The sequence below is a fragment of the Oculina patagonica genome, chromosome 7 (assembly GCF_052425735.1).
Source record: "Oculina patagonica isolate OP01 chromosome 7, crgOcupat, whole genome shotgun sequence".
Taxonomy (NCBI): Eukaryota; Metazoa; Cnidaria; class Anthozoa; order Scleractinia; family Oculinidae; genus Oculina; species Oculina patagonica.
The window spans coordinates 31644372-31671553 of NC_135764.1; the positions used below are offsets into that span (position 1 = coordinate 31644372).

The following is a 27182-nucleotide window of genomic DNA, read 5'->3' on the forward strand; positions in this document are numbered from 1 at the left end:
ATGCATTATGGGCAGACTACACTTATTCGGATTTCCGCTGAAAATGGAGGAGAAAGAGCAATCCTTGACATGTCAAATGATATTTGAATTTTAGTCGTCTCAGGAAGAAAAATCAGCTTCAAAATGCGTCGAGGGCCAGGAGGAGTTGGTGCAATAAACAGGCAGCGTCTTGCGAGGGTAAATTCGCTTATGTGTACAGCAAATGTTTCTAAGAACATTTTCTAGATTCAACCTAAGCTTAATATTGTTTTTCCCCTCTTTCCTTTAAGCTAGCTCTTTGTATTATTTTTTTTTTTTTTCAGGAAAAGTATGCTTCAAAGGGAACAGAAATAGCAGACATCCAGCTATCACAAGTAATGTATTCGGTTCCTGCAATTTATTTATATTTATTTATATTTTTTTTTTTCATACCAAGCAACATACCACTTCTAAAGTGGCCCTGTTTTGTAACAGTCTTTGAACCGACGGGACATGTGGGGGACAGATTGAGACACCCTTTGAAGTTTGCGTCCAAGTGGTTCAAAATTTTGCCAGCTTCTTTGAAAAAATATCCCAACAGTCCCTGTAACCCAGTCTGCAGAGTATTGCAGAACTCAATGAGATCTCACGCATGCTGAGCCATTTTTAGCCGTGTGCACCGTGCACAAATATACGATCAAAAGTCAGGAACTCACACATGCATGGTCATGCTGTGGTTAGCTGTCGCATGCGTGCAATACTGCAATTCTAATGTGCACAAAATTATGAACATTTAGAAAAACGGCTCCTTCATGCACTTGCCATACTCTGCAGACTGGCCTGTAATGCACCTATCAATGTCAAGCCCGAGGGGGGGGGAGGGTCGGGCAAGGGGTGGGGATTTTGACATTTTCTATAAAAAAATAGAATCCAATTCCCCACCCCCGGGACAAAATAATTGGTCAAAATCCCCATGAAAGGTGGTCAGATGTCCTTCAAACCTTCTATAAATGACCAAAAACTCTACCCTGGGGCCATCACGTACGATCAAAATCCCTACCCTGGGGACCTACCTCACGATCAAATTCCCGTGGTTAGCCCGACCCCCCCCCTCGGGCTTAACATTGATAGGTGCATAAACAGGGGTTTCCTTCCACAGGGGGTTCAAAAAAAGTTTTGGAATGTCTCAATATGTTTAGTTAGAACCATTGACGTGTTGAATGACTTGACTTTGAAACAGACTTGACTCTGTTTTTCTCTATTTTTCTAGATGGGAAAACAGCTAGATTCCTTCAAATCATCTCTTGAAGACTTTGCTGGAAAATACAAACAGGAGATTAGAAAAAACCCAGAGTTCAGAGGTCACTTTCAACAGATGTGTGCTCGCATTGGTGTTGACCCGCTGGCATGTATGTCACATTTAAATTTGAGTTGTTGACAATTATAATTTTGCTAAGCTACAGTTACAGTAGCCTGAATTTCAGACATCCCTCTGTGCTCGCCTGCTTGCCAGAAGGAACGTCTGAACACATTTGGGCTTAATGCCGTCCGGTGACGTCACTACCCGAAAACGGGGTAGTGATTTTGATTGGTTGATTTAAAAATTATTTGCATAATTATGTGAAATTATGACTGAATTTTACCGCGCGAGGATTGTAATTTGAAAACGTTTGGAAAGAGTTCGAAAGAGTTCACCTTCCCAGAAATGAATTGATTAGTCATTTACCTTGAGTTTATTACTTTATTAGTTTACCTACGGATGAAGAATAGTAATGGAAATCGGTAGGTTTTAATTTGGCGGCATTCGTCGCTTCGACATGCAGTGCAGTGTTTTGCCAAATTTATATGTAATCTTGTTTTGTCAACAAAGCCGCTCGACGCTTATGTCCTGCAACCTCGATGAGCCAGTGATTTCTGAACTCAGTGCCCACGGTCAAGTAGGATATTTTTGTATTGAATTCTGTTTCTTGATGCCTCTGAAACCGTCGAAATTGATTTATTTATTAAAGTACTCACGAGTGGGTTGTATTTGTCCGTTGCGTAACATATTATATTTTGATCACTAGATAAAGCAAATCAGTTTAGATTAAATCGCTTCCTTAAAAGAATATAGCCTGCAGTCGATTAAAATATCATTCATTTGTCTCAAGTTTTTAATAGTTTACTATTAAAACAATTTTATACCCTGTAATCCTTTATTGTTAAGCGATTTTTCTTTCACAATTTCATGGCCTCGACAGAAACTTTTCCGCATGAATTAACACCAAAGCGTAGTGACGTCACCGGACGGCATTAGGCCTGAATGTGTTCAGACGTTCCTTCTGGCAAGCAGGCGAGCACAGAGGGATGTCTGAAATTCAGGCTACAGTTACAGTTCTTGACATTAAAGTGTATATGACATGAAAAATATTTTCTCCTATCTCCTCAGTATTTTACCATTTTTTAGAGTCAAATCTTATGACGTCATCACTGATCTAATTTGCATAATACAAAAACGTCAATATCTCTGAAACCAAAAAAGATATTTCGAAAAGAAAAACGCCATTCTTCTGTAGTTCGAAAGGCCTTTCAAATAAGCAGAAAATATTTTTCATGTCATATACACTTTAAGAGTTTGAACAATCAAATGGTAAGATACTGCCATTGTACTGATGAAAAAAAAAATTAAAAAGCAAATTAAAAACATAAAATTCTCAGTCCCCAACAGGATCATAAAGGTCATTAACACTCTGGTAGGAAACACTGTCTTGCAGCCTTACGTCACTCGGGTCCTTCACCAGCAAAAAAGAAAAACAGTGGAATGGAGGTCTGGAACACTTTAATTTGTCAGTTCTCATACAAAATCCTTCTTACTGTTTTTCAGCAAGCAAAGGTTTTTGGGCAGAGCTACTTGGTGTTGGGGATTTCTACTATGAGGTATGGATTGGCTATCAAATATCTATCTGTTATCAACTTCACTTCTAATATGGTCAGGTCATCTCAAAGGGTTTTCACTGTCAGGCCTATGGTACTTGATGATTATGGCTAATACTTGTTCTTTGTCACCTGTAACAGCTTGGTGTTCAGATTGTTGAAATCTGCATGGCAACAAGACCACGGAATGGAGGTTTGTGTATTCAGTGAGATATTTTGAACTTGATAATTCTGCCATTCTGAGACTTGTCTCCCTTGAAAAAGGGACATTGTGGTTGGACAAATTGAAAGTCCTTGATTTTTTTATTGAACATCAAAAGGCTTCAAGGCAATGAGAAGACCGCCAAAATAAGCGATTTTTTTAGTTCTTCAGCAAGCACATCAACCGTTGATTTCATGAGAAAAAGTCCTTGAAATTTCCAAGAAGGGTCCTGGAAAGTCCTCGAAAAGTCCTTGAATATTTGGCCTGAAAAAGTGTACGAACCCTGTTTATTTGTCGTAGTGATGACCCTTTCAAGGTACTTTACAGTTAATGAAAGTTTCCGCTTTGTTTGAGCTATTACCAAGAACCTGAAAGCGATGCCATCTCACTCACCTGTTGGAGTTCAGAATGTTACTTCTTAGTTAGTTTAATGTAAAGTTTTTTTTACCTCTTAGGCTTGATGGCACTGGATGAATTACACAAGAAAATCCTAAAGACTAGCAAATCCAGACAAGATGTGTCTGAGTGAGTATTCAGTATTTAAATTGAGGGCCTATGATACAGTCAACTCTCACCTTGTAGACACCCTGCTATTGTGGATACTCGCTATTACAGACAAAATCCAGATCCCGGAGGAAGAGGTTTGACTGAAAATGATTCCTGCTAATACGAACCCCGAGCATGTCCGCTGTAGACTCTGACTGTAGTTGTTGTGTCCAAGAAATTAGTGAAATATCTGCTTGCCAATCTTGTTTATTTCAGGGATGACTTGGCACGTGCAATAAAAAAGCTCCACGTGATGGGCAGTGGTTTCCAAATTCTACCAGTTGGTAATAAGCGGCTGGTTCAGTCAGTGCCAGGAGAGCTGAACATGGATCATGCTGCAGCACTTCAGCTGGCTCAGGTGAGTTTTTTTAAACTTCCCTGAAGAGTACAATCCATACTCCAGATTCACTCCGCCTAAAGCGAGGAACAGTGGAAAGCAGACCATGTTTTCTGCAGTTTAGTGGGCTCTCCAGGGCTTCCCCTCTTGTTGTTCTTTTATTTATTCATAATTTTGCAATGATCAGAGATGGTTACAGCTTTCACATGAGAACAAATTTTAAATCTTTTCCAGGGTAATGGGTATACATCAGTTTCAGTCATCATGAAGGATTTAGGATGGGAAGTGGATCGTACAATGCGAGTCTTGGTGAGCTACAAACATTTCTTATTACCCCAGTAATCATAGTTTAAACATCAATTAGCCATGTTCTAAACGAGCAGGGGACTGGGCACGAACATATTTTCTCTTCGGTACAAACATTCAATATCGATTGAATTGAAAAATGGGGCATGTCATCTGAAAGAGCATCCAAAAATTAGTAAATTCACCAAATTTGACGGTTATTGGTTTAAACCCAAAGGCATGGTATACTTAGTATGGATTGGAGGGACAGGCATCCTCCAATCCATACTAAGCTTTCTTATTTTAAAAGTGTACCATGCCTTTGCGTTTAAACCAATAACCATCAAATTCGGTAAATTTACTAATTTTTGGATGCTCTTTCAGATGACGTGCCCCATTTTCAATTGAATCGATATTGAATATTCGTACCAAGAAAAAAATATGTTCGTACCCAGTCCCCTGCTCGTTTAGAACATGGCCAATACAAAACAAACACTTGTCCAGTGTCCCTTTCCAGGCTCTAATTTAATTCCCCGCAGTGTTAAATCAAATAAAATTTCCATACTGATAACAAAGAATTACAGAGATGTGTTCTGATTGGTACAATGTAGCAAAAACCAATCAGACACCTCAGAATCACTGCACATACTACTGTTGGACTGTGTGTATATGGATAATTAACAATAATATCATGCAAATTTTATGTGATTATGATTAAATTTCAAAAAATTTAACATGACATCTTAAGAATCCCAACTGACAGGAGTCTGACCAGTTGGCTATTTACAAATCCTGGAGGAGTTGAGATTGGGATTACCAAAAACAAATCCAGCCAGTGGTGAATAGTGTGAGGAGAATTTCAACCTGGGACCTCCATAAAACAAGTCCATCACCCTAACCACTAGACCATGCCGCCTCCTTACTAATATAAGTCTCATGTAGGTGTTGTTTTTTTTTGTAGGATCACATGGTTCATGAGGAAATGGCCTGGGTAGATGACCAAGCACCCAGTGAAAGATTGTACTGGTTCCCGGGTCTCTTCCCAGAAACTTGACAGGCCACTGGAGCCAAAACAGGAAGAGAATATAATAATTATAGGAAATTATTATTGGCTAACAACATAGGACAGCAATGCATGAGAAGGACCACAGCTACCTTGCTCTCTGCAGACATTGCATGCCTATAATACTAGTATGATAGGTTTGCAGTGTGTGCAGAGGGCTACAGCTACCTTGCTCTCTGCACACATTGCATGCCTATAATGCTAGCATGATAGGCCTGTAATGTATGTATAGGGCTACAGCTACCTTGCTCTCTGCACACATTGCATGCCTATAATGCTAGTATGATAGGCCTGTAATGTATGTATAGGGCTACAGCTACCTTGCTCTCTGCACACATTGCATACCTATTATGCTAGTGTGATAGGCCTGTAATGTGTGCAAAGGGCGACAGCTACCTTGCCCTCTGCAAACATTGCATGCCTATAATGCTAGTATGATAGGTCTGCAATGTGTGCAGAGGACTACAACTACCTTGCTCTCTGCAGACATTGCATGCCTATGATGCTAGCTAATTGAATCTGCCTCCATGTAGTTGGTGTTGAAGTAGTCAAAGTAATTCACGAGTTGAATTAGGAAATAGTATGTGCATTTGTGACTGCACTCTAAAGGTATTTTGCCACCTTGGTAACTGGTTACAAGACATGGAGGTTGTGACTCGCTCTAATTCTTTCAACTGGTCTGCTACTGATTCAAACACACACAAGAATTTAGCCATCACTTGGTAAATAGGATGTTCTGGTATGAAGGGGCCTGGCCTGGCCATTCTCGTGCCTAGTTGTCATCTAGGCGTGAGCAGGGTAAAATGATGTAATAGAGGGGAGCAGTTTGTTAGTTTGGATCAAAGCACTCCCGCATGAAGTGATATATTTATGAGTTTTGCTACTTCCACCGAATGGAATGCTAGCCCTTTTCAGATTGCTCTGTGGGTAAAGGGTCTTGCCCAAAAACAGAATGCAATGACCTAAACCTTGATTAGGAGTTGAACATACTAACCATTAGGCCACCACACCTCCAGAAGTAGAAACTGTTGTCCAAGTAAACATCACGCCAAACATTACGATTTTTTATTTTATTCTTAAATACAATGATCACGATCATCTAGGTAGTGTTATTAAATACTTTAAATTGCCCTATTAAAATACAGTACTAAGAATAATTTCAATTTGATGTAAATAAAAACATGAGTACCAAATCGTGATCAAGTACAGTTGCTTGACTGAGCGTCTTAAATACCCTTAAGCCCTTTATTCCTGGAGAGAACCATCAATTTATTAAAACTTTAACATGTACATGTAATCACATGTCTTGATTAAATGAATGTTTAATTGTTATAGTGTACAAAGTGGTTCCAACTTTAAGTTTGTGAATAAAACATGTGTGACCACTCAAATGAAAGCTATTGAGCAGTACTTTAATGTAGTGTGGTTTGTTTTTCAATTTTTTCAAGTGAAATTTCAGTTGGTATTTAATTGTCAGTTTTGAAGTTGGAAATTCTTGGAAAAGAACACAGCTCTTAACAAGTATGTAATCAACAAGCTCCCCATTAAAATGTGCTGTTTATGAACATAATATATTTACTAGTCATTGAAAACAAGTATTGTATCTGTCCATCATACTACACACTTTGAAATAAGCTGTGTATCCAAATTAAATCCACACAGATGCTCCTAAAGAACTATAATTACAATTTTCTTCTCTTTACTACCCTTTACAAACCTCAAACGTTCACAATCAAACAGCCTCATTATTTTGATCACTACAACATTCTCATCATCAATTTTACATAATTAATTATTGATATCAGCTCTCGCGAGGTCTTACATAAATGGGTTGTAACCCTTCGAGAGAGAAAAAGAACAAACAACAGGAACAATGCCCCTAGGCCCCAAAACAACACAGGACAAGTAGAATTACAAGCTTACTAGAGCTGCTACACTACTGATAACAAAGGCAGACACAAGGTCCTATAACTAAACTTCAGTGAATACCTTAAAAGGACCAGGTCATGTTTGTTACATACAAACTGGTCAACTCTTTAAAGTTTATAAAACCTCTGAACACAAGAAAGCACACCTGTCTGTTTGTGTGGTTTAGACCTTTAAAAAGTTCTTTGTGATGGTAGGAAAACTAAACAGTTGCTCTGACTTGCAGGCATGAAAACATGCTTTCTCTTGCAAGAACAGTACAGTACAAAAAACAATGTCCTTACAGTATTTTTCACTAAAGGAAAAAAAATAATACTTCTGAAAAAAAAACTAAACAAAACAGAGACCTCACAACCCTAAAGGGAATGATAAAAGCTCCAAACCACACAACCAGATGGCGATAAAGCTTGTTCTACATGTATTAAATTATATGCATACTTTTTGCACACCACAATAAATCCTCACGAATAAAACTACAAAATCACATTGTTAAAGAGCTCATTAAAACTCAACTATTGTTCAGTTCTTTTGGAACAAAAGATACATTTCTATTTTTGCAAGAAGATAAATGCTGTGCTGCCAAAGCCCATCAAACAAAGCTCAAACAGCACTCAACTTTTGTTCACTTTAAGCACAAGATTTCCGTCCATGCTAGGAGGTTCCCCAGTTGACATCCATTAAATCCTCTTCAAACAAAGCTATAACCAACATGATGCAGATACCTAGCAGCAAACCAAAGTTTTGGCACAGAAATGTTGTCACTGGTTCAGTCTGCAAAGTCTCGCTGTGCATCAGATCAGGCAGCTTGGGGAAAATAAACATGACATAATTTAATACCAGTGGCGTACAGTTAAACCTGAAATAATAATGTGATACCCTAGGTAATGCTTCATGTAAAAGCTGCACCTTTTTGCTCACAACTTGGGTTCAACATTGGGGCGTGGCTTACATGTATGGTAACATTTTGTAACTGGAGCTCATAGTAAGTGATACAGTCAACTCTCTCTTAATGGACACCTCTATAGGACGGACACCTGTTGTTGTTCCCGTCCCTGCCGTTTTTCTTTCATTTCACTGTAACTTAACTCCCTATAAGATGGACAGATGGAGCCGGCCCCAATGGTGTCCATTTTAGAGACAGTTGACTGTATTCAATAATAAGTGACTCTAAAGATGTCACTGGACAAACAAACAATAATACAATAAACCTTAAGCATGCTGTTTATCATTGTGACAGGTAGTGGCTCATAACAGAGCCCTTTTACTTGAACAATAATTGGGGAATTTACACTTCCACCCTTCAGATCAAGATTTTGATAAATAAACATGAAAATTGTTCAAATCTCAAATGTTGATTTTTAAGATATGAAAGGTTCCCAATATTTGCATAATTTTGACGTTAGGCAAATTTATCATATTGTAAGGTTCCAGAAAATGTCCATACTCCCCCCACAGAAGGGATTGCTTTATTGAAATTTCCAGAGGGGTGGGGGTGGGGGGTTCTTAGGAAAAATCTCTTCCGTGGGGGAGGTATGGATAATTAATGGAACAACACATTTTAGGCTTGGGACTACAACAGTTCAAAAGGTTGCTTACCATGTCAACCAGTGCTACATAAAGGAACATCCCAGCAGCGATAGCAAATATCCAGAACCGAACATCAGCATGTTGACCAACAAGAATACCGATGGCTAAGCCAATGTAACAAGACATGGCTGACAGTAAGTTTGCAAGCAGTGCCATCTTCACTGTCATGCCGGCTGTAAGTAAGACAGCAAAATCTCCTGCAAAGACAAAACATACGCTTAAATTCATATGCTAAAATATTATTTAAGTCATAACTGAGCCACATGGCCCACACTGCTAGAGCTCAGTTTATCCCAGTTTCCGTCACATTATTAAGGGTCTAGATGGTATCACTACTAATCCCCTGGCCGGGATCCATCGCTGGTCAGCATTAAGCATTTTGTCAGGTTTTTGTAACAGATCGTCACTACAAATTGAAATCCCTGGGTAAAGGGCACTGCAAGAGTTAGGTCTTGTGTAAGGACACAGTCAGTACTCAAACCCGGGACTCTTAATGAGGAGTCCATCGCACCAATCCAGTATTATGCATCACGACCAATACTGAAATATTGCAAGCGGCAAATTCACCTTTCAAGAACTTAGGCTTTACTGAATTTAAGGACTTCCACTATGCATTCTGGAGTCCCGAGAAACAGGTTGTACATGCAGCATGAAATAGTAGAACTTCTTACCAAGTTCATGAGGCAACTCATGGCAGAACACAGCAATAGATGTACTAATTCCTCCAGATACACCAGAAGATCCGCCTTCTGAGAAGGCAGCACCAATGGCTAAGCCGTCACTTATGTTATGAAGAGTGTCGCCTATTATGATCATCCAGGCCACAGTTGATATCTTGTTTAGGGGTTTCTTTGGTCTTTCCTCGTCACTGAAGACTGAGCGACGTGACAAGCTCTGTTTAAGAGTTTTCTTTGGTTTGACCGTTGAATCATGAGGAACTACAGCATGACCATCTTCAAAGTCACTTTTGGCATTCTGGTCAAAACAGAGACAAAATAGATTTGTACAGTGAGGCAGGCATGTACTGGATGCACACATATTAAATCCTCTTTTTTTTCCCATTTTACACACTCAGGAGACCAGGACCTTTTGTACTTCCCTTGGTTAAAGTGAGTTAACTTTCCTAAGCACTAAAACAACATTTTTATTGGTTGACAGCTATCTATCTTCAGTTGAAAGATGATCAAACAATTGAGTTTTATTAGTATAATTAATATTTAATAATAAATATAATTCACTTTTTCATTGACTTTATAACGTTCTGTCTGTTTTCATTTATTTGCAGATAATTTATGCCATAGTCAGTATAAACATCAAGCACTACAATCACTAATTTTATTTTGTTCATTTTATAATAAATAATAAAGTACTCAACAAAAAAAGCAGGCCATAACCGCAAACGATTTTTATTGAGCAGCAACAATTCATCTTTAATAAGAAATTCACCAATTAAATTAGTGTACACGTACAGAAAACTCATAACATTTAGAAGCTGGCTCAGGAAAGAATTTTGATTTAAATTACTGTCACGGTTGATCTTTGTTAAAATTATATTTATTAAGAAGGTTATTTCATGTTACATTACCTCGTCAGTATCTGTACTGGAAACATGCTCATAGACACAGTGTGAATGAAATGTACAGGAAGGACTGGAGTTATAATTTCCCATGGGACCTTCCTTTATAGTGATAAAACATGAAAGTTTAATAAAATTATCATAGTTCACAGGTTTTATAATGTTTATATAATATCTGTCAGAGTCTATAATTCAGTTTAACTTGTGAAGTTTCTGGTCCTCAAAGGACCAACCTCACAGCATTTAATCATTTTCCCCATCAGTTGAATTATTGACAGAAAATAAGATTATTTTATTAACATAAATTAATTATTAAATATATGTGCCGAATTGTTTCTTTTCTCAAAAGAAGGACACAATAGTTTTAATGTAATACTTTTAATGTCTTTCCAAACATATATATTTTGCCTACTTATATTTTCAGGGGCCAGTAAACCACCCCCCCCCCCCCACCCCACCTCCCCCAAAAATGTGAAAGGTGTAAGACCATGCCTTATTTCCTTATAACTAATGCAGCAATAAATTAACAGATTAACAGTATCCACAGAAGAAGCAAATATTGGGTCTGCCCCCATTCCCCAAACCCCATAAAAATGCCGTGATCAATCTCACTGAATGCAGCTAAAAACTGAGAAAGGATTTTTACTTACCACATTTGTGAGAACAATGTCACCATTTTCCATGGGTGGTTTTTCTTCACCATTTGCAATGGGAGGGGAACCTTCATGGTGTTCTAACTTAGAACAACTTCTTTTCTTCTTGAAGCTCATATGTCGACTAGATGGACCAGGAAGCTGTCGCAGAAAAAGAAAAAGCAATTTGCCATCAGCAAGGCTGTGCTCTAGCGGTGCCCGGTCGCCTCAGGCGACTAACATTTGGTCTCGGGCGACCAAAAAATAAAACTGCTCGCCCGGCCCAGCACCCGGCCCTCTTGTTCGCCGTTCCACACTGTAGTATAGCAGGAGATTGATTGTAAAATTATGTTTTTGGCTGATTGATAATGTTATTTGTGGGAAAATAGGCTTCCGCACATTACGAAGTCAAATGTTTACGCTTGCCAGCGCTGTCAAGTTCGTTCCACATGATTTAACACAAGCTTGACTTTGCACGTGACAAAATGCACGAACATTAAAAAAATATGTGTTGAAATCTTGATTTTTTTCCTTGAGATGATTTAGTTTTCATTTATTTTGGTATATTAATAGTTTTCGTTAGTGCAGTGCGTTGGTGTTAACATAAAATGAAATTCTTTGTATATGCAAATTTCTGCCTCTTCGGCTTCGTCTGCAGATGTTTACATACATAGGAATAGTGACAACTTGTTGCACTCTAAAGGCGCGTTTACACGACAGAGAAAATTGGGTACGGACCCGTCAAAAAATAAGTCCGGACCTCACCACTTTTGTAGAGAAACAGTCAAATCAAAACGGGGCCATAGGCGGCTATGGCCCCGTTTTGATTTGACTGTTTCTCTACAAAAGTGGTGAGGTCCGGACTGTTTTTGTGACGGGTCCGTACCCAAATTTCTCTGCCGTGTAAATGCGCCTTAAATCTTGATAAAATGTAATTAAAATTGTTTTTAGACTCGTAATTGTTTTTAGACTCGTTGTGGTAATCTCAAACGAAAATTCTTAACGACGTTAGGATTTAGGAGATATTTACGTTACTATTAAAGGATTTTCGTCGGATGTATCACAAGTTTGTCAAAATGCAGTGGCCGCTAAAAATAGTAACAAACAACTCTGCCGTGTGTGAAATTATTACCTTTGGTGAATTGCAAAAAATAAATAAATATAAGATTGTTTGCAGTTTCATGAATTTCTGCAAGTTTAAATCAATCCGTTTCTTAATCAAATCGAATGGATTAGTATAGATTATCATTCAAACGGTGGTTCTCTCAGCCTGACCGTCGAAAGTCGAAACTCAACCTAATTAAATGTTCTTTCTTAAATTCTTGTGACGTTCTTAATTTTTTTGAACTCTCGACAAATTAACCGCTGAAACAAGAAAAGCTTGCAATTAATTGTTTAAGCCTTAACCTCTCTGGCGTCCTTTTATGAAACTAGATAAAGTAAGGAATTTTTGCGAAAAGGACGAAATTTTCCCATTTTGGCGCGAAAATTTTCAATGGGTTTCCGTATGACAGCATACAGGAATTCGCACTTTTTCGACTCACAAAGCTGCTATATTTGCTGAGAGGAATAATTATTCTATGAATCCGAAATGTTGTGTTTATTTTTTGCAAGAGAGACTAAGCAAGATAAGAGGGCAGTAATGCATTAACCGGTCACTTGTTTAGGGTTATACCATAATGTGATCGTTGGAAATAAAACTTATTGTGGCTTTAAAACAACCTTCTCTTACAAACTCTCTGTATTAACATTGATGTAATGTTGTGTTACTGACAAAGTCAAAGTTGTTCATTGACAAGAAGCAACAAATAATATTTAATAGTGTGTGCTGTTAAATATAATCAACAAGAAATCTTAATTGGTTTTATGATTTAAATTCATTGGTTAATTAGTTATTAACTTATTAAACCATGATAATATTAATAAATTAATTAATTGAATAATTAATAATTTGAATAATTAATTAGTTTGGGCGACCAACCTGAAGGGCTGGGCACCCTACCTGGCAGGGTTGGGAGCCCGAAGGGCTCCCAGAAAATTTCCTTAGAGCACAGCCTTGATCAGACTTTAAAGTTAAAGCAAAAAATATTTGCAACCATATACAGGGCTTGGAAGAAAAGTGTCTCTCACATAGCAACAGTCAAAAAGTATAGGCAGTCAAAAAGTGTGCCTCTCTATTGAAGAAATCGAAGACGCGAAGATTGCCGCGGAAAAAACGAAGATCTCAAGATTGAAGCGAAGATCTGAAATTGACCGAAATTTGTGTGATCAAATTGAACACTCCGATATCAAACTGTAAAAATTTGTAAACAGTAAGTAAATTTTTATAATTTCTGAATGTTGGCATTTGACCACATTTCACAAAAACAAAACGAACGAAGATAAAACAAAGATCTGCTTTAAAAAAACGAAGATTTGCAAAAAAATTGCAAAGAAAACGAAGACCGTGGGTACCCATAGAGAGGCTCAAAAGTATAGGCGGTTAATTCAACTATATATGTTAAGGAGAAAAACTTCTTTAATCTAAACTTTGGCCAGAGAGATAAATATCCTGCCTTAAAGAATTTTGTATTTGAGCAAAGGACCTGAAGAGCAATGAAGGACAACAAAGATGAAACCCTCAGACTCTGGATCAAGTCTCATATTTTTGAGTTAAATTAATTTTTTGTTTAAGAGTAGAAGTCTAAAAAAAGAATGACATCAAATTTTATTAATAAATACAATACTTATTTATTCTTTGGAGCAAGTTTCACTTGACCAGTTTTGACAATAAATTATGTTGCACTTCAATTTCATTAGGCTAATTAAGTAAATTATTGACCCATGCAATGACATGTTTCCGATTCTTTTAAGAAATGAAACAATCAATTGCCTCTTAAGATGAGACATTCCGTTTGTTTAGTGAAGTGTACAACCATAAATTATATCAACAGTGAATTTTGATTTGTTGGCAAAATTATCATACAAAAACTAATAAAGACTTAGCTCACAGCATCTCTTGCTGACCAGTGCAGGTACAAAAGAAAAAAAGAAAGAACACCTTGAGAGCTAATATTCTCACAAACTGAAGGCCCTTTGTCTGTATTTCACAGATACTGATTACACAGTCAGACTAAATACCCTGACTGATAACTAAACTAGAACTCAGAAATCAAAGAAAACCACCACACATCATAAGCTTGGAGACTAGCAGAGGATTGGCTGGGAGGAAAAAGCTGTCGATTGTATGTATTGGCAAAAAAAGGAAACTAGGTCACAAAACCTAGTGTGAAATTCAATACCAGCTTGGTCTCATGCCCACCCTACTTATTCCCCACCCTTTTTCTGTGCGAGACCCTCATGTTTATGTTATTTCTTACCACTTTTGCAAGCTCAGAAAGCGAATCATTGCCTCTGTTAAAAAATATCTGTCTATAAATAAAATGAAACATTGTATTGTATCAAGTAATTAGGGCCATTTATCACTGCGTCATTCACTTTTATTCATTATTGTGAAACACTAAAAGGATGTAAATGGATTTCTTTTGTTAATGTTAAACAAAATAATGATGTTAACAACACAATATTATTGTTGAGTTGTTATGGGTGAACCTTGACAAATGCCTAAAATGGTGGAAATTTTTTTGTCCTTATGAATGCCAAGGTAATGTTTTTTCAATTGACATCACAACCACTTGCAAAAACAGTCACCAGTCACAAAACTTAAAATTCGATCTGTGTAGTAAAGTGTGCAGTTATGGTGAACACCATGGTGCATTTGTGGGAATGAGTGCAACTGGCTTAACTCCCAATAAAACCTCTTTTGAAAAAAATCGAGTGAAACCTGGCAGACATTGCAAAGGTTATAAGACACAGGCATCATGTTTGTGTCACGTTTGGTTACAGCACTGACAGTATAACAGGGGTTTCAAAATGTTTTGAAGTAGGCGTCAGCAACTAGAAGAGTAGGCGGCTGTGACACTGAGCCTGTTTGTCACAAGCTGATTGCTATGACCAGAGTAACCAACGACATGTAACCAAGTAGCCGGAGAAACTCCAGCAGACACTGGCTTGTTTTGAAAACCCTGGGTTTAGTGTAAATTGATTAGGAGTTACGGTATAGTGTACTAACCTCAACATCAATGTGACTGTGTCCACCATGGTCACCAATCTTGCTCTTTAAACCCAAATGCATCAAAGTTTCAAACAGGAAGAATGCATAAACAGAAGCCAACACTACCAACGCTTTCCAAATGAAACCATTCTCTTCTTCATGAGAATCATGTGCTGCACCTTCTTCTTCGTGTCCATGAAGACCAAATGCCTGTAAGAAAAACAAATAAAAATCTTTGAGATGGGTACAATATGCTATAGTTACCAGTAATGCAAAGTATCAGTTATAAGTTTTGAGAGATCAGATTTTTCCCTTCTTAAGATGTTCAATTTTTTCATGTTAAAATGACAGATGACAGATGACCAACAAACAGCTGACAGTTGGCAGACACTTGGCCAGCAGATTTAGGCAAAAGTGTCGGCCAACAAACAGCCGACTGTCAGCAAACTGTTGGCGACCTGTCTGTGAAGTGTCGTTAAGCTGTTGGTTACAATGTTTTGTAAGCATCCTGCTATCTATCAACAAAACCACATCTAAAAGGCCCACTGTGCAGCATGTGGGAAACCGTAGTGTCTACAGTGCTGTCATAAATGCCAGACCTACCATAAGCACCACCAGGAACAGCAAAAATATCAATGCCATAACTACACCTGCAACGATTTCATCTGTCCGCCATTTGGCTGACAGTCGCTAACAGGGAGCTGTTCTTCACAATTACCTAATACAGTAAAAACCCGCGTGTAAGAACCTAGTGATTTAAGAACCTCCTGGCAGAAATTTGCTTTTTAGTCCAGGGGATAAGTGTCATTTTAGGAACTAATCGTGCATTTTATGATAAAAGCATAAAACTTGGCACACTAATATTATAAATCATGAGGAATATTTTGAAGATTATAGGCAATCTGGATATGACCTTTTCCGGGGGGACAGAGGCATCTTTCAAAATGGCCGCCAGCCAGAATTTTTATTGTGACAGCACAATGCAAAATTACTTACTGGAAGGTTTGATTAATATTTTTAAGGATGTTCATTTATTAAAGAAAGTCCAGATTTTAGAAAATTGTTCAGAAATTGAAATTTTGAAATGTTTTGGGAAAAATGTTGTCATTTCGGGGTTTATGCAAATTAGATTTTCAAAAGAATTCATTGACACTGATTTTATAATAGTATCTTGTTCCCTTCTTTTGGAATTCTTGAAAAAAGTATTTAAACTTGCTTTAATACTGTTTTTGCTGAACTCATTTTATATATACAAGCAGTATACGCTTATAGAATGGATCAGCTTGGACGGGACTCCTCAGTAGATCATTCTACTAGATTGAAAAAAAAATTCTCAGCAATTTTCTTCAATCGGAAGGACACAATGAGGGTCGAAATGTGCTGTTTCTGACCAAAGAAAACGTCGGAAAATCTCCAAGATCGTGCCATCTCGACGATGAGAGTGAAGCTGTGCTCCTATATCGTGCTGCAAACATTGTTCGCGAGGACATGTTAAGAAACAAATGCGTACCACTGGTTCATTCACAGACGATTGTCAGGAGGATTCGGTGCCTCAATCGAAGCTGATGCTTATTACAATTTTCATGCGTGGGACAAACATTAAGAACAAAGCTAGCTACTTGTCACAACTTGCTCTGTTTCTTTCGCATTATTTATAATGTATAACAGTTGTCTTGTGTGCACCGGCGTCAAAAACACTCTTCGAACACCAGGCATTTCGATCAACGAGAGACGGAACTGCCATTATTTCTAGGTGCATTAGTACACTCAAGAACAAGATCAAAAGATCTAGTGGATACACTTTACAGGCTGGGATTATCTGTTTCATATGAACGTGTCCTAGGATTCTCTGCAGACCTTGGTAACTCTGTCATTAGCCACTTCGAGAGAGTTGGAACAGTTTGCCTGTCTACAGTAAACTTTGGTGTCTTCATGACAGCAGCAGTCGATAATATTGACCATGATCCGACAGCAACTAGTGCACATGGATCCTTCCATGGGACAGACATAACTTACACTGTTTCAGTATCCCGACACTGAAAATCTTGGCACAGAACAGTCATGTGTTTCTATTTCCAGGTCTGGCAAGACCGGACAGCTACACACTTGTACCGGCAGCCACTGCCACAAAGAACGAACCTACCTCCTGTTCCAGAAGTTTGTGGACTGAATCAATCTAGGTGCAGTCTGATAAATAAGGCTGTAGCAGAAGGTAATGACAGGTCCGATCACCTCACCAAGATTATCAATGGTAGTTATGACAGTGCCAGTGGTAAGGACTTGCATGTATCTTGGGCCTGCATACCACTCAAGAAGACAACAACCAGCAGACCCCAGTTCATGGCCCTGCAGCAGTCAACGCACTTGTTCCTCTTTTCCCGGATGACTCGAAGTCAGTGGCGATGATTCGTCATTCCGTGAATGTGGTGAAAAAGGCTGTGGCAGTTCTTAATCCTGGAAAAATTCCTGTGATCTCATTTGATCAACCACTGTTCAAGATTGCAAAGCAAATCTAGTGGATGCGGCCAGAAACATATCGGAAGGAGTCATTTAAAGAAATGATGGGTGGCAAACACATCAGGATGGCATTGCTAAAAGCACTTTCTAAAATTAAAGCACTTGGAGATCTTTTGGATGGCAGTGGCTGGACGTCAGGACTAGTAGAAGCTGAAATAGCGACAGCAGGAACTTAAAATTCTTTCCTGAAAGCGGTGCATGTCAAGAAAACCGCCCGTGCACACCAGATATGCAGCTTGTGCTCTGTTTAAGCTTGACAGGCATCGTCAGCCAGAATGTAGCGGTGCATCGTTTAAAGAATGGTGCGACCAAAGAGCCCTGCAAAGTCCACAGTTCCATTTCTGGCAGCTTGTGCTGTGTATCGAGTTGGACGTATTGGCCTCGGACAGATCAATCCATGAAGGCAATTTCCTTTTGTATGTAGAGGCTTTAACAAGACTTCAGTGGCTGTAACATTCTCTTGACCACTAGAACTTCGCATGTGCCATTGCTATTCACCTGCGTGACATGGCAATGCTTCCCGAGAATCACTCCAGAATATTGAAAGCATTATGGAAGGGGAAGTTCGCCGTTAACAAGACCCAGCCGCCTTCCTTTTCGATGGCTTTAGATAAAAACCATGAACAGAAAAATGCCTTCGTGAAAAGAAATGGAGGGGAGGTGGGGTTTGCTGCATCCGCACTACTGAGATGGATGGTGTTTGGACCAGAGTTGGTCAGGATCATTGGCGAATTTCGCATTGTTTTGGACATTCACAGCTTCATCACCACGAGGACCAGTCAGGTGACATGACTTATCAAATTGTATTTTTTCTGTTATTTTCACCCTTTTGTGAACCCCGCAGTCTGTACTTGTCCTTACCGCTGAAATACAAGGAACTAAAGACAGTTGGTATAACAGTTTTTTAATGACAAGAATATGATTATTCCACAACGATGACATCATATTTTGCATTTATTTTTAGCAAGACAAGCATTGTTCCTCAATCAAGAATCTGAGGGCTTAAGTCGAAACCATGGGACAATATGGACAACCCATTCTCTGATACCAATTCTTGGATGCAGTAGCCATCGATTCTGTCCGCAATTTGAAAGAGCTTAGCGAACATCAGAGCAAACGAGTTCTTTATTAGCCGAATAGTAGAATGCACAACTCTGCTCAGTGATATGATACCAAAGAACAATTTGAGTTTATTCAGGTGGCGTCCTGATAAAGCAAAAACCCGCACACAGGAGAAGCTACTGTCAATGAAACGGGACCGGCATTTGTTTCCAACATTATAAATCGACAGTCAAGTGCGTGATGCTGACCTTGAAAAGTTTTTTCCAACATGAAAACCAGTCTTCGCCACCCTCAATGAGTGGATGTAGTAAACGAGGACGGTGTAGATGTGTGAAAGAAAATCTGCGCTGTGCATTGTTATTGTTATTGTTTGAGCGCCGCAAATGACAGGGACACTTGTTGGGTTGAAATCATTTTATCCTTGCAGCTTTTAAAAGCTAGACTTAAACGTGCCTCCAGAACTCTTGACTTAATTCAATTTGAAAAAGAGGCTTGCTTAATCTCCTCAAAGGACCCAAACTTTATATATTTCAAATTCTCCTTTTTAGTTTTCCTTTGTTTTTATAAGTTATAAGTTTAAATAATATTTAATGGCAGGTTCACACTAGCCTTATGGTTGCCATAGAAGACCTGCCTCAACAAAAAAAATATATCTGTGTATGTATGCATGTATGTATGTAGCTTACGTCAGAACAGTCATTAATTAAGTATATCGGGGGTTTCTTTAAGAGTGAAATCATAATTTGCATATATAATTTTAGCTTCGAAATGACCACTAAAATTCTGTAAGACTCTTTAAAAGAAATTTTGATGCCATATTTCTTATCTTTGGCCTTAGATCAATAAGAAAATATCATAAAAATGACAATTTGACGTTGTACCAAGTCGTTTTATTCCATGTTGTCCTAACAAAGAAACTGGCTGGCGGCCATTTTGAAAAGGTCCCCTCCCCCTGACAAAGGTCGCATCCAGAATGCCTATAATCTTTGAAATGTTCCCCATGATTTATAGTATTAGTGTGCCAAGTTTCATGCTTTTATCATAAAGTGCACAATACTTTCACTTATCCACCGGACTATTTCTAATACCCCAAAATATAAGAACCTGTTTAGCCAAACAAATTCCAACAGGTTCTTATATGTGGTGTTTAACTATTTAATTTATAATATTATATTTTTTTTACCAAAAACCAATGTTACAGTAATGTATCATTGATCAATTAATGTTGTTGGACTTTTGGCAACATGGGTACATTAATAAATATTTATAATGAAGAACAGACCAGATTTTATACTATTTTCTGATAATCAACAACAACGTCTACTATGTAGAAATTAAGAACCTAATTAAGAACCTACTTAGCCTAAACTGTCAATAAGTACCGCATAATACAAGAACCTGTTTTGCCAAACTGAAAAAAGTAGGTTCTTACACGCGGGTTTTTACTGTAACTCCTAACACATTCAGCAAAATTTTCCTTACATGAGGTAAGAGATGAAGTAAACTGTCTCCAGCAAGTGTTCCAACAGCAAGTGCAACCAAGGTGGCCAGGATTTTCTTGTACATTCTCTTTCCAACAAATGGAATAGTGGCAACACCCACAAGAGAAGTGACGCTAATGATGGTTACAGCAATGAAACCATAACCCCAAACTGTTGATACAACAACAAACAAAATAATCATTAGACAAGCATTCACTAGTCCTTTAAGGCTGGTTTTCACAAACTAAGAGTCTGAGTCATAATCGGAGCCGTCAGAGCACTAACCACCTAGTGAAAATTGAAAATCGCAGTCCTAAGCGAAATCATAAGCTCAAAAACTAGATTTTCAGAGTAGCAAGCAGAAGTGGCAGAACAAACCAATCACAACAATACTAGTTCTCTTCCCCTCGAGTACTTCCTTTCTGCTTGTGACTCTGACCATCTAGTTTTCACTAGATGATGATGATGATGATGATGATGATGATGATGATGATGATGATGATAGATCATGAGCAACAGAGTCACAAGTGGAATCTAAACACTGCTTAGTATGACTCTGTTGGTTTGATTTTCACTAGATCATAACACTCTGTGCAAGATTACGCCTCTGACTCTGCCGCTAGTGACAGAGTCATTATATTACCAGTGAAAACGAGTTGCTAGGCAGTGAAAAGCACAGTGGCCTAATGGTTAGAGTGCTGGACTCCAGATTGAGTGCTCAGTGGAAGTTGGAACCCTGCCCACAGTCATTTCTCTTGGGCAAGACACTAACCTCAGTGCCTCTTTCCACCCAGGTTTATAAATGAGTACCAGTGAATGAAATGAGGGGCGGTAAGGGGGGGTCATGCGCACAGTTCACGACTATTAAAAATGGTAAATCACGTTTCACGGAAAATAACATAGACGAGGAAGTCTTGTGCATTTAAGCCTCCATATCGAAGTGTTTTTAGTCTTGCAAGGACGATTTTGCAAAAATGACTGACTACCTGTTCTTAAATATTTAGCCATCACGCAAATTGTGTCCAAAAGTAATCTTCCTTGCACAGCAGGTTGGTTTTTACGGAGAAAGTGCTGAATTCTAGTCAAATATTATGATTACACAACCTTATTTTTTGCTTTCACGTGTCACAACAAGTATGTCATTCACAGTTCACGGACAATATTATTTTATAATCACGGATCACGGAAAATAAAAATGTACAATCACGTTTCACGAGAAACCCCCTTACGGCCCCTCTGAAATGCTAGGGGTTAACCTGGCAATGGACTAGCATCAAATCCAAGGGAGAGTAGAAAGCTTCCAAGTCAGCTCATGCTACAAACCAGAGCTAAGCCACACCTTGAAATGCTGACTCTCTCAGGCAGGTAATTCTCATTTTGCTCAGGTTGTACATTGAACATGTCCATTCCAAGTTTGGGCTAAACTGAAAACAGTATTTTAGACTCTTTATCAACAACTTACTTTTTCCCATGTTCTTGTCTGTGGTATTATTTTTTTCATTTGATTCTTTGCAAGCTCCACTTTTGGATTGTTGAATGAATGCAGGGCAAAGTTCCTTGAAGTCATACATGTCTGCACCAACTGAGTGTTCAATCCCAAAAACTGTCAACATGTCATCCACTGAGTAACACTGAAAATATAAGGACAAATGTTACAGTTTTAGTAGTAGTATAGAGGGTAGGCCACAAATACCACCTCGAATTAGACGCTTTTATCGCAGCTGGAGTGCGTTTTTTGGCAAGTGTTAATGAGTCACGGTAAATTCCCCGACTTTGTTTACCCACGCGGAAAAAAACAAAATTTGCATACCATGTTCAGGCAAGCCCTTGACATGTTCAAACAAGCCCGTGACTGTCACGCTCTTAACGTAATTCGACAAATACCACACTGAATTAGACGGCAAGGGGTCATAATTGATATCACGTGCATTAAATCAAAAGAACAATAGTTGTGCACGTGTAAAACAATAGATTTTTCATTCCAGAGTGCTTAGAACTCAGATTTTAAGCACACAGGAATGAAAACAACTTACAAAAGTCTAAAAATATCATTCGGGTAAACCCCGACACCCACGCACAAATTTGCATGCCGCTCGCGGCTTCATGTCAATTGAACATTTGCAGACATTGGAATATACACAAAGATGGGCCGAGGAAGAAAAGGAGTTTTGATAACAAGTGGGAAAAAAAAAGTTAAAAGGTTTATTGGACCCCCTTTACAAACTTTTCAACATAATAAAATTGCTAAAGAAAACAATCAAACAGTGATTTTATTGTCAGAAGAGGCGATCGCACAGTTGAAAACTTTTGACAAAGAGCTTGTCGCAAACCTCTTGACAGGAAATTGACTCTTTTAAAACTGTTTTTTTTTGTACGTCTTAATATTTACCGGTAATTATTAAATTTAACAAACCTGTTTTTGTATTTATTGCTCCGTTTTTATTTGAAATTGCGACCAAAATTTTGTCTCCTTTTGATGCTTCTAATGAAACAAGGTCCTGTTTTTGGAAATTAGAAACGGTTGGACTGAGTGTGGCTGACCCCCTTGCACCATTTTCTGTTTGAACCTTGATCGCCACCTGTACTTCATCATTTACAACATTATCATCTTTTTTACTTAAAATAAGAAACTGCCATTCTTCAATTCTTCCATCAACGGGCATAATAAAGTAATTTAAATTAAAATTAAATTTAACCAAATAAAAAACAACAGAACTTGGGTGAAAATGGCCCCCAAGAGTAATTGTACCATCGGTTCCATCATAAAAACCGTTTATGACAAAATTTGTTATTTTTGGAAAATAGTTTTTTAACTCAAACCCATTCATATCAATATTCGTTTCAAGCACCATGTCTCCACTTGAAATAATGAAAGGCTTTTCAAAAACATCGCTTGGCACGTCCGCTTGATAACCCTTTACACCATAAGCAATCAAATAAGCTTGCTCACTTGCTTGTGACCCCGAGTAACCAGGATTGGTTATGTCAATAAAAAGTTTATCGTCACTGTTTGACGCATTTTTTTGTGAGTGAATGATTGTTCTCGTATATTTTGGCGTGTGATTGTTGAATCTTTTTGTATGATAATTGACAGTGTTACTTCCAAAAGGTGACGAAGCACTTAAACTCCAGTTAAGATCACTTTCTGGGAAGAAAAACTCAACACAAAGAGTGTAATCACCAGAGGGCAACCCGGTTAGGCCGATTTTAAGTCTTGAATTGAAACTGTTTCCAGATTTTACTAAATTAAAACGAAAAGCGCTTTCTTTGAGTAAGTGAACACCAGAGGTAAAATTCTCAACAACTGTTAATGAGTTAACATTTGTAACACCTTGAAAAGAAGATGCAGAAAAAAACAAATGTGAAAACAAATTTTCGTTTACTCCTGAAGAAATTGAGTGAGTTGAAACATACTTTTGCATTGAAACTAAGTTTACAGCGTCTTGGTCACCGACGGGATTAGCAAGCTGTTTGATTGAATGGTCGTTCATTACCAAATTTTGATTAACAACACCCATTTTTCCAGGGTCACCTTTTATGCCAGCGGGACCTTGTGGACCAGTAGGACCAGTTGGGCCGGCATCTCCTTTTGGCCCTTTTGTTCCAGCAGGCCCAGTATGTCCAGCAGGCCCTGTGGCACCAGCGGGCCCCGTTGGACCTGTTTCACCTTTTGGACCCGCAGGGCCAGCAGGACCAGTTGCACCGACGGGGCCAGCAGAGCCAGTTGCACCTTGGGGCCCTTGTGGACCAGCAGGACCAGTAGAGCCAGTTGGGCCGCTGTCACCTTTATCGCCTTTTTGACCAACGAAACCTCTTGAGCCAGTTGGGCCTTGGGGACCTTGTGGACCAGTGTCGCCTTTCGGGCCAGCGGGGCCAGTAGGACCGCGAGAACCTTGTGGACCAGCAGGACCAGTAGGACCTTGGGGGCCTTGGGGGCCAGTGTCGCCTTTATGCCCAGCAGGGCCAATCGAACCTCTTGGGCCAGGGGGGCCGGGAGGGCCAGTTGTTGAAGAGCTGTCTGAAGGATGACCTGTGTCTCCGTTGAAAGCACCCATTATATATATTCGTCAAAATTTTTTTTCGTTGTTTTTTTTGGCCTGTCGTGATACAAAAAAGAGAATTTTTTTTTCTGTTGCAAGATCAAGCAGACTTCTGTCTATGCCGAGCTCATCAGCAATACGATTATTTTCTCTTGGAAGAAAGGAAAAAATGCAAAAATGGCTGCAGTTGTCACGGATATTTTTTGGAACTTTGAAAAAACATTGAGAAAGATAAATGACGCTGCATTGACGATGTCTTCCGTTTATAAAGTAATTGATGATTTCGTTTTGATTGCTTTCACAAACCATGTCGTCAAATATGACTATTTTTTGGTTGTCATCTGTGAGTTCTTCAAGAGGAATAACGGTGTTGGTTGCCTCAATAACTTCATAACCAGTTTCAGGATTGACTCTTTTTTCAAAATCGTCAAGAATCAACTGGTACTTTTCTTGATGAAGATTTTTTGCGCAAAGATAAATTTTGTCGTAAACCAAAAGCTCATAAAGCATGTGTAAAAGAGTGTTTGTTTTTCCAGAGTTGCTTGGACCACAAATAAGCATGCGAAAAGTGTCAGATGGCATGCTTGTATGCCCCTGTTTGAAAGCACTTTGCGAATAAAACTCAGGATCGTAATTCGGAATCTTCATTTTTTAGTCGTTATATATATACGCGAAAAGATGTCGATGAAAAAATGGCGAACACTTGCTGAAAAAAAGGCCGCTGTTGAGCAGCAAAATGAAAAAATACTTACTGCAATGAAAAACAAAGCGATTGAAAAAAAATTTGGACAGCTTTCAGGTGAGGAGGTATTTAAACCGCTGACACGAAGGTTTGACCGCGCCTTTACAGCGCAAAAAGATACTGAAGAAGTGCCAGACTATGCCTTAGATGCTTTTGATGCAATCAACCCATTTGATGGAGATTTCAGGCCAGATGAAGAAACACCCCCTGTAACTCCTCCTTTGACACCAGATGCAGAAACTTTTTTGCAGTTACCCGTACCTGACTATTCAATAGCTGAATCTGACCAAGATTTCGAAGACGACACCCCCGAATCAACACCACCACCAACACCAACATCATCACCGGTTCCCACTCTTGCAGAAGGGGAGGATGATGATGATGATGATGCAACGAAAGGTGGTGTTGATGATGATGCAACAAAAGGTGATGATGATGCAAAAGAGGGCGATGCCGCAACGCCGCCACAAGACTTGTCTCAGTCAGTTGAACGCGCCAAATGGGGGACACCACAAAATCCAGGAATTCAGGGATCAGAATCAACTGATTTGCAGGTGCTGAACAGCATGTTAACGAAAAATAAAGACAACCCCGACTATGTCGTGAAAAGCCCGAAATCAAAATATCACGGTTACACTATTCCAGACATACAAAAAGCCCGAGACGAAATTTTAGAAAGAAGGGGAGAAAAGAAAGCAAAATCTTCTTTATTTTCTGAAAAAGAACCCCCGGATCAAGAGGGGAGCGGTGTTGTTGATGTTAACGACCTTGTTGACAGACTTCATATAAGCCTCGGGTCAATTGATGCAGGAAACACTTCAAAAAAGTTGCGCAGACAAATAGTTTTATTGCTGCAAATGTTAACAAAACAAAAAGCGCTGACAACAAAAGAAGCAAAAAAAATTTTTGATAAGTATATAGGATGAAACATCTTAACCTTTTGCTTAACTCTTCGATTGCAAAAAAAAATGATGCAAGAAATGAACCTCATGACTTTAAAATTCACTTTACACCCCCAATTGTTTTGGACCCTTCAAAGAGGTACAAAGCGGCAATGAACGAGCTTGTAACAATGAGCTATTCTTGGTACAATGTTTCAGAAAAATATAACAATAACAAATTTAAATGGAAGAAAAAAAGTGACTCAGACTGGATTGATGTTACCATTCCTGATGGAATGTATGATTACAAAGACTTGAACGACGCTTTTCAAACTCTTACAGGAAAAACTGATGATTCAAAAGACATTTTTGAACTTTATTTTTATACCACGACATACAGAGTCACAATTTTGATTGCAAATGATTACGAGCTTGATTTAAGAGAAGGTGATTTTTCAGATCTTATTGGTTTTGAAAAAAAAATCTTGAACGATGCAAACAACGTTGGCGATCATGTTCCGAACTTGACGAGAGGGGTAGACTGGATTTATGTTCATTGCGACCTTGTTTCAAGAGCTGTTGACAACATTGAAGACGATGTTTTGTACACGTTGTCAACATCGACTCTTCAAATATCTTATCCATTTTCGAAAGAGCCCCGTCGACTCTTGTGGCATCCAGTTAACAAATACCGAATTAACTCGATAAGAATCAGAATCAGTGACGGACTTGGAAATGACCTTTTTTTGAACGATCAACCTGTCGCTTTGAGCATTTTTATTGAAGAGGAAAAATGATTTTTTGAGAAAAGTATAGGATGAACCACCCAAGCGAATGGACGAGGTTTTACGACAGAGGTCACTACAGATATCGGCACAAAGGAACCGGAGTCGTAAGAGATACTTTATTGTCTATCGGTAAACGATTTGCAAAAAGTGGGAAAAAAAAGGCTGAAGAGGCAGCCAAAAAAGCTGCTGAAAAAGTCGCTGAAAAAGCTGCTGAAAAAGCAGTTGAAACTACCAAAAAAGTTGCAGAGCGCGGCGCGGAAAAAATTCAGCAAGTTTTGAAAAGAAAAAAACTCTTCCACCTGATTCTCGAAAAAAATCAACTCTGAAGAAAGGACTTAACCAAACTTCGAGACAAAAGCTTGAAAATATTTTGAAAAAAAAAGAAGCAACTATGGAGAAAGGACTCAACCAAACGTCGAGACAAAAGCTTGAAAATATCTTGAAAAGAAAAGCAGAGATGAAGGTGAACCGAATCATTTCAGAAAATTAATTTTTTTGTGGATAATATATACACCTGGTTTTGGAAGCGATGTTCAGAAGCGGAAAGTTTTTG

At 38.6% G+C, this 27182-nt stretch overlaps 2 protein-coding genes across 3 annotated transcripts in view; one reads left to right on the forward strand and one right to left on the reverse strand.

The window, feature by feature from the left end:
• The first annotated feature begins 18 nt into the window (after window positions 1-18).
• LOC144659832 (vacuolar-sorting protein SNF8-like) lies at window positions 19-6700 on the forward strand. Its single transcript, XM_078520361.1, has 9 exons — window positions 19-177; window positions 303-353; window positions 1229-1367; window positions 2822-2874; window positions 3013-3064; window positions 3529-3598; window positions 3836-3977; window positions 4191-4265; window positions 5203-6700. The coding sequence occupies exons 1-9, from the start codon at window positions 124-126 to the stop codon at window positions 5293-5295; spliced, it is 729 nt and encodes a 242-aa protein (XP_078376487.1). The 5' UTR covers window positions 19-123; the 3' UTR covers window positions 5296-6700.
• The window catches only part of LOC144659826 (metal cation symporter ZIP14-like), a 35191-nt gene continuing 14341 nt past the window's right edge, over window positions 6333-27182 (reverse strand). The window contains exons 4-11 of one of the 2 annotated variants that reach the window (XM_078520352.1): window positions 21641-21809; window positions 20180-20349; window positions 15137-15328; window positions 11044-11187; window positions 10403-10495; window positions 9489-9792; window positions 8827-9014; window positions 6333-8034 (exon numbers count right to left, since the gene is read on the reverse strand). In XM_078520352.1, the coding sequence (XP_078376478.1) occupies window positions 7882-8034; window positions 8827-9014; window positions 9489-9792; window positions 10403-10495; window positions 11044-11187; window positions 15137-15328; window positions 20180-20349; window positions 21641-21809 (1413 nt within the window). In that variant the 3' untranslated portion in view covers window positions 6333-7881. The remainder of the gene's footprint in view (window positions 8035-8826; window positions 9015-9488; window positions 9793-10402; window positions 10496-11043; window positions 11188-15136; window positions 15329-20179; window positions 20350-21640; window positions 21810-27182) is intronic. The other variant, XM_078520353.1, reaches the window with a different exon arrangement.

Excerpts from the sequence above, each read along its gene's own strand:
- LOC144659832 (XM_078520361.1), top strand. The coding sequence starts at position 124 with ATGCGTCGAGGGCCAGGAGGAGTTGGTGCAATAAACAGGCAGCGTCTT. Across the intron at positions 178-302 it reads ACAGGCAGCGTCTTGCGAGG|GAAAAGTATGCTTCAAAGGG; the intron begins GTAAATTCGCTT and ends TTTTTTTTTCAG. Across the intron at positions 2,875-3,012 it reads TTGGGGATTTCTACTATGAG|CTTGGTGTTCAGATTGTTGA; the intron begins GTATGGATTGGC and ends CACCTGTAACAG.